This window comes from Centrocercus urophasianus, unplaced genomic scaffold, assembly GCF_019232065.1.
Source record: "Centrocercus urophasianus isolate 14NV4802_14NV808 unplaced genomic scaffold, USGS_Curo_1.0 seq_11, whole genome shotgun sequence".
NCBI classification, from domain to species: domain Eukaryota; kingdom Metazoa; phylum Chordata; class Aves; order Galliformes; family Phasianidae; genus Centrocercus; species Centrocercus urophasianus.
The window spans coordinates 22,470,937-22,484,706 of record NW_024884253.1 but is presented as its reverse complement, the minus strand read 5'-3'; the positions used below and the strand labels follow the sequence as shown (position 1 = coordinate 22,484,706).

The following is a 13,770-nucleotide window of genomic DNA, read 5'->3' as shown; positions in this document are numbered from 1 at the left end:
AGAGAAACATTAATAAGAAAGAACCATTACAGAATGTAAAAGCACTGCAGCAAGTCATAACTGAAAATGTAGTTGAACATACTTTATCTGCATATATTAAGAAATGTTATCTTTAATTAAAAATGGATATCAAAGTTAAAAAGATTTTTTTTTCCCCCCACTGGAAGCAAGGCAGGTTAACAACTTCAACCATAACTCAAACCACTTTTGAATATGATTCAAAGCCTACTATCAGTAAAAGAACTGGTTTCCATTAGTTACTTCCATAGATCATAGCTTAATAAATAATTCTACGTCCTTACAATTTACAAGGGGAAAAAAAAAATAGTATTTTATTGTCCTCAGATTAAAATAAATAAATAAATCTAAAGAAAACCTTTGATTTTCTAGGAACATCAAGTTATTTCAAGGAATGGCCAGCACTGCATCTAAAGCAAGAAGCTGAATACAAATACATATTTTAGACGTTATTACCACTGGTTATTTTAACTAGATTTTTGTGTATTACCTAAGCACAGCAACGGAGGTCTATGCAACTCAATAGCAGAAGTTTAATGAAAGTAACCAGCATATCAAACTGCAGGAACAATACAGCTGAATACTTTAATCACACTTTGGCTGGGAATAAGAATTTTAAAAGCTTTACTAGTACTTAAAAATCATTCACTGACTGACCTAAACATGTCTTATGAATAAGTCTTTTAGTAGTCCTTACTCTTCCTCTGGAAGGTTCCTCTCTAAGGCTGGGAGTATTTCAAAGGAAACAGTCCTTGCCCCTGGTGCTTCTTGTAGAATCTAGCTTTGTAAAGATTATTTTTTTAATAAAAAGGATTTAACACATTTTCAGTTTAAGCTTGGAAGTAGAGGAGGTCACTTTAAGTTCAGCTAATTTTGGAAAAATTAAACAACAAATAAACCCAAACAAGATTGTATAAATTCAGGTGGAAAAAATGTTGCTGAAACAATCCTAATAGTGTAGATGAGGACAACAAACACTTATGCATCCCAGGATGGCATCCATCTGGGAATTACAACATTTTTTCTGCCATATGTCAGGATGTTTGCTTCATGTAAAAGTAGGACCAAAACCTCCCCTCAGTACCTAGCATTTAGTGGGTTCAATTAGGCCCAAATATTTGCATTTGCTCATTTAGCAGGAAGATTCCTTACTTTTGCAAGGTGTAAGATGTTTTTGAATATCTGAAGAGTTGAAAAGATTGTCATTAAATGTGTTCAAGACAGCAAGGAAAAATAGAGAAAATATTCAAGATCACAAAACTCAACTAAGATTTTTTGAAAGGCTTCACACTGATATAAATTTTTTAAGCAAAAAGACTTAAAAATTGTCAGAGGTTCTTTTGTCACCCACAGGAGTTTGCCACAACTTCTGCAAGAAGAACCAACTCACTTTTTAAAACATTACTTAGGCAGAAGATATTTGCATAGGAATTGGTTTTATAGTATTTCTCATAAAAAGCACGACATTTTGCAGAAGATATTACAGAAATTATCTCTATCTGGAGAGATGCTATACACCTTACTCTTACTTTTCATTATTAGGACTTGTTCTCCCCCTTCAGAACCAAAATCCCTGCCCATTTCAGAACTGAACAAGCCATACCATCTGTGAAACACTATGCACATTTTCATATGAAGACAGATCTTCATCTGAACAAATTTAAAACCGCAAACTTTCAAAGATGAAAGTTTTTTTTTGTTTGTTTTTTGGTCTTTATTTTTTGTAAGAATATGACAGTACTGTTGCATCAAGGAATTCCCATGAAAAAGTTCAACAAGGAAAAAAAAAAAGCATCCATGTAGTTCACTTCTGCCTTGCCAGACAGTTCAAAATATAGTATTTCCAAGAGGAAAGAGTAATCCTTGCTAAAGGGAAAATTATACAATAAATTACACCATATGCAGCTTTCAAAACTAACATTCTTCAAAATACCATAATCTGTTTAAACTTTCTGGGGGGAATTATGGTAGAACGCTGAGGTAAAAGGGTGGGAAGAAACCCAGGCAGGCACCCGGCCCACCCTTAACTCTGCCAATAGAGCTAAAACTTCATTGAATCACAAGCAACCACAGGAAGCAATTATTTGTTGTGTCTCAGTCAGGCAGCGGCAGCAGAAGTTTGGAGGTACTGCTAAGTACAGGCAGCTTGATTCCTGCTAGGATCACCACACACATACCTTCAGCATTCGTTTCCTTTGATGAAACAGGGAATAATTTAAAGAACAGGTATAAAGCATGAGGTCAAAGACCTTAAATTTAAAAATCAGCTAAGTCTGTCTAAGCACTTCACTCTTAATTTGTTATGAAGTTAAAAATCTTGCGTTTCGTAGAGCACCATGTGGCAACACTAACCTCATATTCCTACAGACCTCAGAAATTCTGTTTTGCTCTGCTGGATGGTAGAGAAGGGGAAGAACAGTTTCTTCTTCCCCTTTAAACCAGAAAATAATCCTCCATTCCCTATTTCATTGCTTTTGGGAAGTGACACAAACATATTTTTTCAGATGTTACTGATTTCCTGGATTTGCCAGAAGTCACCATTTGCTAAAAGTCTCAGTGCTTAATAATATACACTTCCTAATTCCTCATTTGAAGATTTTAAGCTTAGGCTCATCTTTAAAGGAACTAAAATTGTTATTTCTTCCTTAAATGAGAAGAAATATTTAGTGAGAAATCATACTTTAGCATATTCACCTTGCACTTGATGTCACAACCACTCAGAGGGCAGAATGTCTGATTCACAATCTTTGCAATATAGCAAAGTGGGATACGATCTTCAGTGAGAATAAAAAATAGTAACTTCTTGAGGCTATACGTACAGGAAAAAAAAATATTAGTTAATTTTTTTTTCCTTTCTACGTTCTTCTGGTACATATCTCACTTCAGTGTAATACAATGTCTCATCACACATGATTTACCATATATCATCGAATGGCCCGGATTGAAAAGGACCACAATTGTCCTCGAGTTTCAACTTCCTGCTATGTGCAGGATCACCAACCACCAGACCAGGCTGCCCAGAGCCACATCCAGCCTGGCCTTGAATGCCTCCAGGGATGGGGCATCCACAACCTCCTTGGGCAACCTGTTCCAGTGTGTCACCATCCTCTGAGTGAAAAACTTCCTCCTAATATCTAACATAACCCCTCCCTGTCTCAGCTTAAGACCATTCCCCCTTGTCCTATCACTGTCCACCCTCATAAACAGCTGTTCCCCCTCCTGTTTATAAGCTCCCTTCAAATACTGGAAGGTATTTCTTCCAGGTCTCCTGAAGCCTTCTCTTCTCCAAGCTAAACAAGCCTAGCTCCCTCAACCTTTCCTCATAGGAGAGGTGATCCAGCCCTCTGATCATCTTAGTGGCCTTTCTCTGAACACGTTTCAAGAGCTCCACGTCCTTCCTGTACTGCAGGCCCCAGACCTGGACGCAGTACTCCAGATGGGGCCTCCCAAGAGCCGAGTACAGGGGGACAGTCACCTCCCCCTCCCTGCTGGCCACCCCTTTTTTAATGCAGCCCATGGCTTCATGCTATGGTAATTACTAAAACTGGTCACCATTCTTACAGTCTAATGATTGTCTCATTTCTTACCTCGAGCAAGCACACACAAGTTGAAAGCAGGCTACACACCGCAGCAGCAAATAAAATTTCAGCCCACGTAGATCTAATTGTAACACTTCAGCCAAACTGAATTATAAGCTCTATTACAAAACCCGGTATTCGAAAGGACTTAAGAGGTAATCTTTCCATCCACTGTTCAGAATGAATTTTTCTTTCCCTTTCTGAAAATACTGCAGCTCAATAAGCACTAAATAGACTGATCCATGAAGGAAGAAAAATTGTTTGATGTCCCTTTTGTTGTCTCACATGCTGTAATAGGCATTCAGGAAAGCGGCTTCAAAAAAAATAATCTGTTCTAGTCACCAGGTGAAAGAAATATTAAGTGTTGAGTTCTAATTTGGTGGCTTTAGCATCATCATTTTCTACTACTTTTCAATAACTTATTAAAGACAGAATAATCTGCTCACCTTCTTCATAAAGACCAGAAGGTGAAGCTGACTTGCATCTCCTTAGCTTATTGCAATACATCATTTTTGTATTTTTCTTTAAAATTTCAGAGCTGTAAAGCAGCAGCAAAGCAGAAACCACAGTATTTAGTACTAACACAGGAAATGTAAAGTTTTTCAGCCCTTTAGCACTTTCTAATGAGCTTAATAGTCAGCCTTATTGAACAGACCCGCAGATGTTAGAGGCAGCATTTTCAAAAACAAGCCCTACTCTACAGGTTTTTAAGGATAAAGCCACAATTGGGTGAAGAGTTTAATATGGCTTAAATAATATCGGTTCAGTAGTTTCCAAAGTAGTTTGAAACAACAGCCCAAGCATGCTCTCAGCAGATTACATCTAAATTACTCAAGTGTTGGCTCTCATGAAACTGACCTGGAGAGTCTATTAAAGGCAATGATTTTCAAGATAAATACCGTATAGGGTATAATTGCTTGAAGAGGCTTATATTCTATTTGGGGGAAAAAAAAAAAAGTGAACATAAAACCATTGATAACCATAAGAAAATCTGAATCTTGAAGAAAAAAACTGAATTAGGACTGTATCAGGAGCAGGATAAAGCCTTCATATAAGGAAACTTTGACAGACATCAGAAAAAGTGGTAAACTTTTGTTGCCACATTTTAAGGCAAAGAGAGAACAAGCATGGAGAAGAATAAGCTGGGAAGAAAAGGCAGCAAAAAGAAGAGATTGTCATGCAGTAGAACACATCAGTTGGAATATCAATGAATTATGAGAATACGGGAAGTTCCCTGGTGCAAACACTTGTGCACAGCTGCCTGGGTCCTATCCACAACTTTCCCTGTAAAAACTCAAATGGGAACAGACTGGGAACACTGGGAACAAATGGAGACACGAACTCTTTAAGTGTGTTTGTGTCAAAGAGAAAACAAATTTTGCTAATTGTTCAGAAGAAAGTCAAAGTAGAGGATGGCACCAATGGAGATGAACACGCAAAGGAATTGTAGTCATTTAGATAGCTGAAGTCACATGGTTACATGAAATTGTACACACCATAAATATATTTGTGTAATATAACATTAAACAGAGAGGCATATGCTGCCTGAAGTAGAGCCTGGTAGACTGCATACAACCAACAAAAAGTGCTGGAGCATGCATTAAGACAACATCAGGCTGGCTTTCATGAAGACAAACAGATTCAACACCAATCAGCATAAGAAACTGCAAGTTGCTTCTCTGTCTGGAACAACTGCTCAGTTCAACCTCCACTATACAACTGCACCACTGTGCCTACCACACACTGCACACTGTCACAACCAGACTCAAGAAGTTTAAGGAAAGCTGGATCAATGTTCAGAAGGAGTCTGGCTTGGTTGTTTCTACTTTAAAAGTCCAAAATATTTTCATTACTCGCACTAAGCTTGACTGTCATCCCTGGCTGTTTCCATGCTGATTTTAATTTTGCTTTTTAATAAGGTGAGTTAATGCAATTAATAGTTAGTGCAATATTGTACATCACAAACACCTTTCCAGCTCTTGGCTCTTTTCAGTACTGACAGTGTTCAGGTCAGGATGCTCAAAACCAGACAAGTTCGCTCAGAGAGCAGCTGCTCTGAACTTTTTCTTTCTTTCTCCTGTCAGCCTCCTCAAGATACAGCACAGATTCTATAGACTCCTTCTATGGTCAGGATACAGAATTGAACAGAGCCTATACAATATACACGACTTGTGTGCAATAAATGACAGAATGCAAGTGCTTTGGATTCTTCACTCTGCTTATATGGCTATGTTTTAGTACTGTACCCACATTTAGATCATAATTTCCATGGGTATATATAAACATACATGAAGATAAACAGACTCTCTTCTCATGTAGAACTGGAAGAATGTATTCAGAAGCTTTGCTTTGTAAATCATTTCAGATGTATTTTACTGAAGCCATAAAGGATATTAGCAAGTGCACTGGGACCTTTTGTTTTAAATTATTATGATGTGTTACTTTAACAGAAGTTACAAATATTATTTAACCCCACTGGTGTACTTAAGATGAAAATACTTTGAAGCTTTTTTTAAAATAGGTTTTGTCTCTGTAATAATAATTTTTTCCAGAATACCTTCTCCCTGCTTTGCCTGTTAGTCTGCTGCTCCGTATAATCTGAAAGATACTGAAATAACTCAGACTTTCAAATTATCCTATTTTTCAGAATAAGGTTAATACTGAACTAAGAATGCTCTTTTAACCTTCCTACTCCAAATTACAGAAAGATACATTCACAAATTAAAAGGTATATGTCAAAAAATTCCAAAGAAAGCAACATCCACTCTTGCTTTGACCATTTTCTGAATGCAGAATGAAAAAACTCAAATTATCAGCTGCTGAAATTCTTTGTGCGTCCACTAAAATCGCACTTGAATTTAATCACACTTAAGTCTAACGTTAAAAAAAAAAAGACAAAACAACAAATTATACAAAGCTTTTCATGAGGCACTCATACAATAAAAAGGAAACAATACCTTCCACACTCCATCTAATGAAAAGAAGTAACAAAATCACAGGGGTGCTGAGCAGAGGCTTGCCGAGCGCTTCCACACCACATACATAGGAGGGCCTCTGCCACAGCCTACAGGACAGCCATCTAAGAGACCTTGCTGAAGCCCTGCACGGTAAGGTAGCCATGCACTCTGAAACATTACAGCGAGCTTGAATCCGCTTTCAAGCACCACTGCCATTAGCAGCAGTAAGCCTGCATCTTCAAAGTTTTTTTCAGGATGTGATTTTTTGAGAAATCAGAACTAGATACAGGGATTCAGTTTGCTTTCTCATCTCCACCCTGACGTGTATCAGCTCTTTTTGTCACTGCTCTCTACCAGAACCACCTCTAGCTCTACAAGCACACTCAAAGGTAACACTGGTAGAAATCCCCATCAGCGCTCACCCGCTGGCAGTGGCTTCCAGCCACTGCTTCTGAGTGTTGGCACCTACCCAGCTGTTTATCCATTTTATTATTACTCGTTTTTAAATTAATTTTAGTCCTAATAACAGTCAATAAATGACCTAATCAAATTTCACTGTTAACTATACAAATAGTGTACTTTCAATTTGATAGCCAAGACACAAAACCAAAACAAATAATCCACTGCTCCAGGTTAACTGTTTCCTTTTGGCAAGGACATCAGTAATACAAAACTGGTCTTGCAATAAAGTGATGTAATCTTAATTGCAGGCATCTTAATCAGCTCCACACACAATGAGTTCAACACAAGAACTGCCTACTGGACAATTTCTATGGCATACTCACTACATGACAGAAGGATTTATAAGCTTTTAGGCATGATCATTTCTAAGCAGACAAAACCAGAAGATGGCAATAGGTAAAGCGAAGCAGTGAAACGTCCTCCATGCTGATTCAGTAGAGTAAAAGGTGGGAAACACAGGTTGTCAAAAACAAAGTCAAAAACACATTCAACTGAAATTCCAGCAGAGTCTCATCAGCAAACTGAGTCCACCCCAGAGGCTTTACAGTGCTGCTGCCAACCATCTCTAAGACGTGGAAGAAAGGTGGGATGCACTTTGTCCCAGGAGCTCCGTTCACAGTCCGTGCATCAGCTCCATCTACTGAAAAGTAGATTTGGGTTAAGGAGAAAGGAAGCAGACTCTTGTGACTAAGATACGGGGATCGTGGGCTCTTCCCCACAGACTGCAGCTGGAGTTGGGAAGAAGGCGACCAGCTGGCAGCATCTTAAACCTAGTACCAAAGGCTTCCAGAGCACATCTGTCAGAGCCAATAAGGAATAAATTTGAGCATATGAGTTCGTAGAATTGAGGACTTTGTATGTACAGATTACAATGAAAACACAATACATGAAAGCATGAAAAGCTACAAAGGCTGACTGATAATGTAAATGAGAAAGAGAATTACCATGGGTAAACTTAACCTTTTCTTCATTTACATCACACAGCACAGGCAGAAAGGAAACAAACTTTAAGATCTACTACACTTCCAACCCAATTTGTTTCCCCCTCTACATAACAGAGTTCACAACATAAAAGGCACTTCGTTTCTTTTTTTTATTATTATTATTTTCAGTGGGAAAAACATGAGGAACAATGTGTCTTTCTGGCTAAAGGCAACCAACTACAGGCAATACAATGTAGTCTTTTACTTCATTGTCTTACTTAAGAATAGAAGCAAGAGCATTAGCAGCTGGCAACAAACTGGCCCCGTGTACAGGATGATGTGCTTCAACTTGCCCTCTGGAATTTAACTTCCCAGTACTACTCTCTGCATTGACCTAATGCTAACCTTTGCTATTCTACTCACTCATATTGCCATTTCTGGTATAAGCACCTTCTCCACTTTAAGCTTCTGCTGTCAGAAGTTTTTTCCCCATTTATTCATTTCACCAGCTCAACGGCTATTTCTGGATTTCTATTGTAGCCTTCCTTTCCTGTTATCCATTTTCCCTCTTGACTAGGAGTCAAGCTATTGGGCTTGCATCCACTAATTCAACACAGCATATCTTGGTTTTAATGGAAAACAACTGGGGCCCCAGTAGAAGAAAGATATGGAGCTTCTGGAGTGGGACCAGAGGAGGGCCACTAAGATCACCAGAGGGCTGGAGCACCTCTCCTACGAAGAAAGGTTGAGGCAGTTGGGCTTGATTATGTTGGAGAAGGCTCTGTAGAGATCTCACTGCAGCATTCCAGTACTTAAAGTGAGCTTATGAATAGGAGAACTGACTTTTTACATGCTCTAAATAATGATAGGACAGCAATAAATGGCTTCAAACTAAAAGAGAGGAAATTTATTTACTGGAGAGGAGAGGCACTAGCACTGCCTAGAGAAGCTGTGGATGCACCATTCCTGGAGTTCAAGGTCAGGTTGGATGGGGAAGCCTGATCTGGTGGGTGGCAGCCCTGCCCACAACAGGGCACTAGAGCTAGGTGGTCTTTAAGGTCCCTTCCAACCCAAGTCATTCTATGATTCAATGATTATGAAGAAAGGCTGAGTGAACTGGGTCTGTTCAGCCTTGAGAAAAGAAGACTGAGAGGGGACCTGATCCAGGTCTATAAATATCTAAGGTGTGGGGGGCAGAATGGTGAGGCCGGACTCTTTTCAGTGGTGAGTGGAGACAGGACAAAGGGAAACGGCCGGAAACTGCAGCATAGGAAGTTCTGCACAAATATGCACAAGAACTTCTTTACAGTGAGGTGACGGAGCACTGGAACAGGCTGCCCAGGGAGGTGGTGGAGTCTCCTTCTCTGGAGATGTTCCAGACCTGCCTGGATGCCAACCTGTGCGACCTGCTGTAGGGAACCTGCTTTGGCAGGGGGGTTGGACTCGATGATCTCCGGAGGTCCCTTCCAACCCCTACAATTTTGTGATTCTATGAAGGATACGCGAAGAACAATCACAACACATGAATGAACAATAATAATACTAATCCTACCTGCTTCTTCTGTGCCAAAAAATACTCCAAGACCTAAACTGATTATTAATGAGCCACAACATAAATTGTGTTTCTTTATCTCTTCTACCAACAACATCACGATGTTTATGTTATGCATAATATTGCAATGATATATGAGTTCATCAGCTTGCTAACTAAAAACAGTTTCACTGTGCCCATGATTGATAAACTACGGAAGTATTAAAACATTAAAAATGTTAATCTTTGTAATAATCCGCTGAAAAGTTCTTATATTAATTTAGGCCATCGATCATTTTAATATTTAATCATCGCAGACTTCATTTGAGATGAGAATAGCCATTGCACTGCAAAGCACTTCATTCTTTACTTTAAAATATGATCAGCTTGTATGCATTCTGTAACTTTCTTTAATGTTTCTTTCGCAATGAAAAATAAACCTGCAAGAAGCAAGTGCAAAAAAAAAAATTACAGTAGAGTTTGTGGCAGAGAATATACACTTTTGCAGTCCTGCTTCCCAGATGTAAATACATTAAAATATTGGTATTGGAAGAAAGTCAGAAAATTGAGGGAGACAATTGTGTCACGTTCATTATGTACCTCCTAACACAAAAACATAACAATTTACTTTGGTAGAATCAGTACTTAGCAGATGATCTTAACCAAGATGATGGTAACCTGTTTTTTATTTTTAAATAAACTTTTAATCTCATTGTGTAAAATTAGCCTGCTTCGGGAATATATAAAGACTGTCCAAAGTATTCCAGCCTTTCCTGTAACTCAGTTTGTTTTGTCCAATTAAAAGGTTCAGATTAATATGAAAATATCCGGAAGTAAAACAAAACCAAGAACTTCATGGTTATGAGAAAAATCTCAAGGAAACTATAATTAATTGGAATTCTAACTAATCTCTGCTAGTTTCTTCTTAAAGATTTTTAAGATGCCCTAAGAAAAATTCATGGTACCAAGAAACAAACTTCACAAGAAAACCCAATCAAAAAGTCTTCACTGCACCAAGAATAAAGCAAACATCAAAAGAAAACACACCAGTTATCTTGTTTGCTGGAGGTACTGCCATTTCGCGCACCAAACTTCAGCCTTCCTTCAACACTCAGCTGCAAATTTGGCTCAAATATCCAAACAAAGCAAATCCCAGATATACACTGGGTAGTTTAACAGGTTGACACATTAGCTTAATTGACCAGGTCTTCATTTCCTATTTGTGACCAATATTGGGTTAGAGGATTTTCTCATACCTGGCATAAAACTTGGCACACAAATTAGTTCCCTTATCTTAAAAAGCTGCACAGTGTAACAGCAAGAGGTGTGAAGAAGTCATAAGCTGGCAGAAGCGCACAAGGACTCTTTCAGCATGCAGTTCAAGTTAATAAAAATTTAAAAGGAAAACAGTCTTTATGTATGATTTTACAAAGAAATAAGATATATGCCTCCGTATTTCATTTCACTGAAGTCTGTTTTTATGGAAAGAGGTTTGGAAAAAGCTTGTTCATTAAATTTGATGCAGTAATTGAATTCAGCAACTCAACTGTTTGCATCTGAAGCTTAAGAGTAATCCTGTTTTATGGAACTTAACAGACAAATATATACAGACATGTATGTGCCAGCACATATATAGATACAAGACTCAATTCAGAAAGTTTTGCCAGTGAGCAGAAATCTCCATTTCAGTGATTTGTTATAATCTTCCCAATCCTAGATATTTTAAGCCCCAAATCTGCAGAAAAACAAGGCCTATTGTTTTTTTTTTGTTTGTTTTCTACTATATTGCCTCTACTGATACTAAATACTGTTTCAGACAAAGAAACCGATTGCAGAATCTTGTTGTAAACTCCACTTGATTAAATGAAGCAACAGAACCAGTGATTTTGGAGGGGACCTCTTGAGGTTACTCAGTCAATGCTCATGCTCAAGCAGATCAAGATAGAAGATTACTCTATTTTATAATATATTATTATTATATTAGCATATTATTTATAGTAATTTATATTATAAATTACTAAGAGGATTTACATATTGAAACAAGTAACAAAATGAGCAACTGATGTGGTAACTCTGTGTACTGGTGTGATTAATTTCTTTAAAAGCCAACCCTTCTTTATTTTCTGTTTGCACTTAGTTCACTGGCCTACATACGCTTATATCTTCATGCCTTCGATAAAGACAACAACAAAAAAGCAAGTCCTAGAAGGATAAATATGCACTATTTCAAGATCAAAGATAACCATGCCGACAAAAGCATCACAAAAGAAAAAAATGGCAGGACAAGTTATGCTCTCAACAACCAAGCTTGTTCCTAGCCCATTTTGCACCAAGAAGTGATTCAGCCCAGTAAAACACACCAAACAGTGCTAGTTAAGAAATAATTCAAATTTCACCATAATTGCAGGTATTCCGCAACTGGTAAACATCAATTTCTGCTGTTTTCTACCACAGACTACCCAGACTGGTAGCAAATGCTGAAAAAATTGTTTTTTACCAGCAGGTACCCTTGCATTCTGATCAGTATGAGACAGCTCTCAACTTCAAGAGCCTGACCCTTAACAGCACAGAACTTGAGGCTCAAATGAAATGTCATTAAATCAAAACGTGCGCAATACCACCAGCCCAGTTACACCACGAGCTCTTTTAAAGGGGTTTTCTGGTACAACACACTGTCCTCACTGCTTAGGCTGATGAAGCACAAAGCAGTTTCAGAGCCACACAGTTGCATTCACAGAAAACCCTGTCAGCACTTCACATTCAGAAACACTGAGGTTCCCACATTCCCATACAGGATTTTCTGAGCTTAAGGATGACCAATTCGCTCTGCAGAAAACACAAAGGAGTCCAACGTCCCCAGAACACTTCACGCCCAAAAGGTAAACTCCGTGAGCTCTACAAGACAGGGCTCGCCCAGCCTCAGCGCCAGGGCAGCCTGCTGGTCACAACGGCCCCTCCACAGCCCGCACATGCGGTGGGTCTGGCACGGCTACAAACGGCTCTCCAGGGAAAGCCGTGGGGCTGCACGAGACCAATTGCAGACCTGCTACCAGCTCCCTAACCTCATCCGGACCCGTCCTCATCCACCGCCCGCACTAAAGAGATCCCTGGCAAGGGATTTATCAAGAGCAGCGAGGGAGATCCGCATAGAGCTCATGGCAGGATGAAGGGTCACGGCCAGACCCCACATCGCCTGAACCCCCCCGGGAGCTGCCCGCTCTGCCCTCCGGACCCCGCGCTCCCACCCACACCCAAGATGGCCACGCTCGCTGCGGCCGCTGCCCCCTCCCGCCCCCTCAGCACACGTTCCGAAGGCGGCGCTCTGGCACCGCCCCGATTGGCAGCACGTTCCAGCCAATGGCGGTGGCGAGCGCTTCCTGCCGGCCAATGGCGGCGGAACCCCGCGGGGGCAGCGGGCCGGCCGAGTGCGCCGCCGGCGGGGCGCGTCTGTCCGCAGGCCAATGGCGGCGCCGGAGGAACGGCGGGGCAGCGCACCCACGGCGCCCGGCGGCTGGAGGGGGGAGCGGTTGCCGTGGCGACCGCAGGCCTGGCGGCGAAGGCCCATTCCGCCACCCGCCGCCCCTTGCCCAGCCCGGGACGCGGCGCGGTACCTGGGGCTGAGCGGCAGAGCTCCGCCTCCTCCGTCCTCCAGCGGCGGGGCGGTGTCCTGTGCCGGCGGGGCTACCGCCTCCGCCCCGCCTCCCGTTGTCGCCCGCCCCGTCGGCAAGGGGCGAGGGGCTAGGGGTAGGGCACGCCCCGCCGCAGCTGTGACTGCAGATGGGATGGAGGTGCCCCGCTAGCCTGCACTCTGCCCGTGGAACCCCTCGGCGTCGGCAGAGCAGTGCTGCGGGTTGGGGGTGCTGCAGATGTGGCCGGCCAGAATGCCTGCGGCCCTGCCGTAGGTTGGAAAATAGCTGAGGTCATCTAGTCCAACCATCAGGTCATCAGCACCGAGCACGCCAACCACATCCATCAGTGCCACTCAGTTCTGACTGCTCTTTGCCTACCTGTGTGAGAAAAGTTATGCTAAGCAGGTAAAATTCAAAGCAATTGGATACTCACTTCATAATAGAAGCCCACCTGAGTCAGGATTTACATTTAAGGACCTAAAACCACACGTACGGTGAATTACTAACCCTATCAGATCATCTTCCACCACCAGGTCCTCTGCAACATATTTCATTACTTTGGCGCAGGCAATCAGCCCTCAGCTCTTCGGACTCTCCCTGATTAGTATGGCAGGGACGTGCCTCGCCTCCTGCAAAATGGCAGCTGATAATCAAGTGTAACACTCCTCTGGA

General features: G+C 41.0%; 1 protein-coding gene across 2 annotated transcripts in view; it reads right to left on the bottom strand.

Annotated features, from left to right (window-relative positions):
• Positions 1-13,162, bottom strand: part of TRIQK (triple QxxK/R motif containing) — a 60,185-nt gene extending 47,023 nt beyond the window's left edge. Inside the window, exon 1 of one of the 2 annotated variants that reach the window (XM_042839989.1) lies at positions 13,081-13,162. Coding sequence is in view for 1 of the 2 variants with exons in the window: in XM_042839987.1 (XP_042695921.1) it covers positions 10,517-10,547 (31 nt within the window). In the remaining variant the exon portion in view is untranslated. Of the gene's footprint in view, positions 1-10,516; positions 10,901-13,080 lie in introns of those variants that run through there. The other variant, XM_042839987.1, reaches the window with a different exon arrangement.
• Positions 13,163-13,770: the final 608 nt, after the last annotated feature.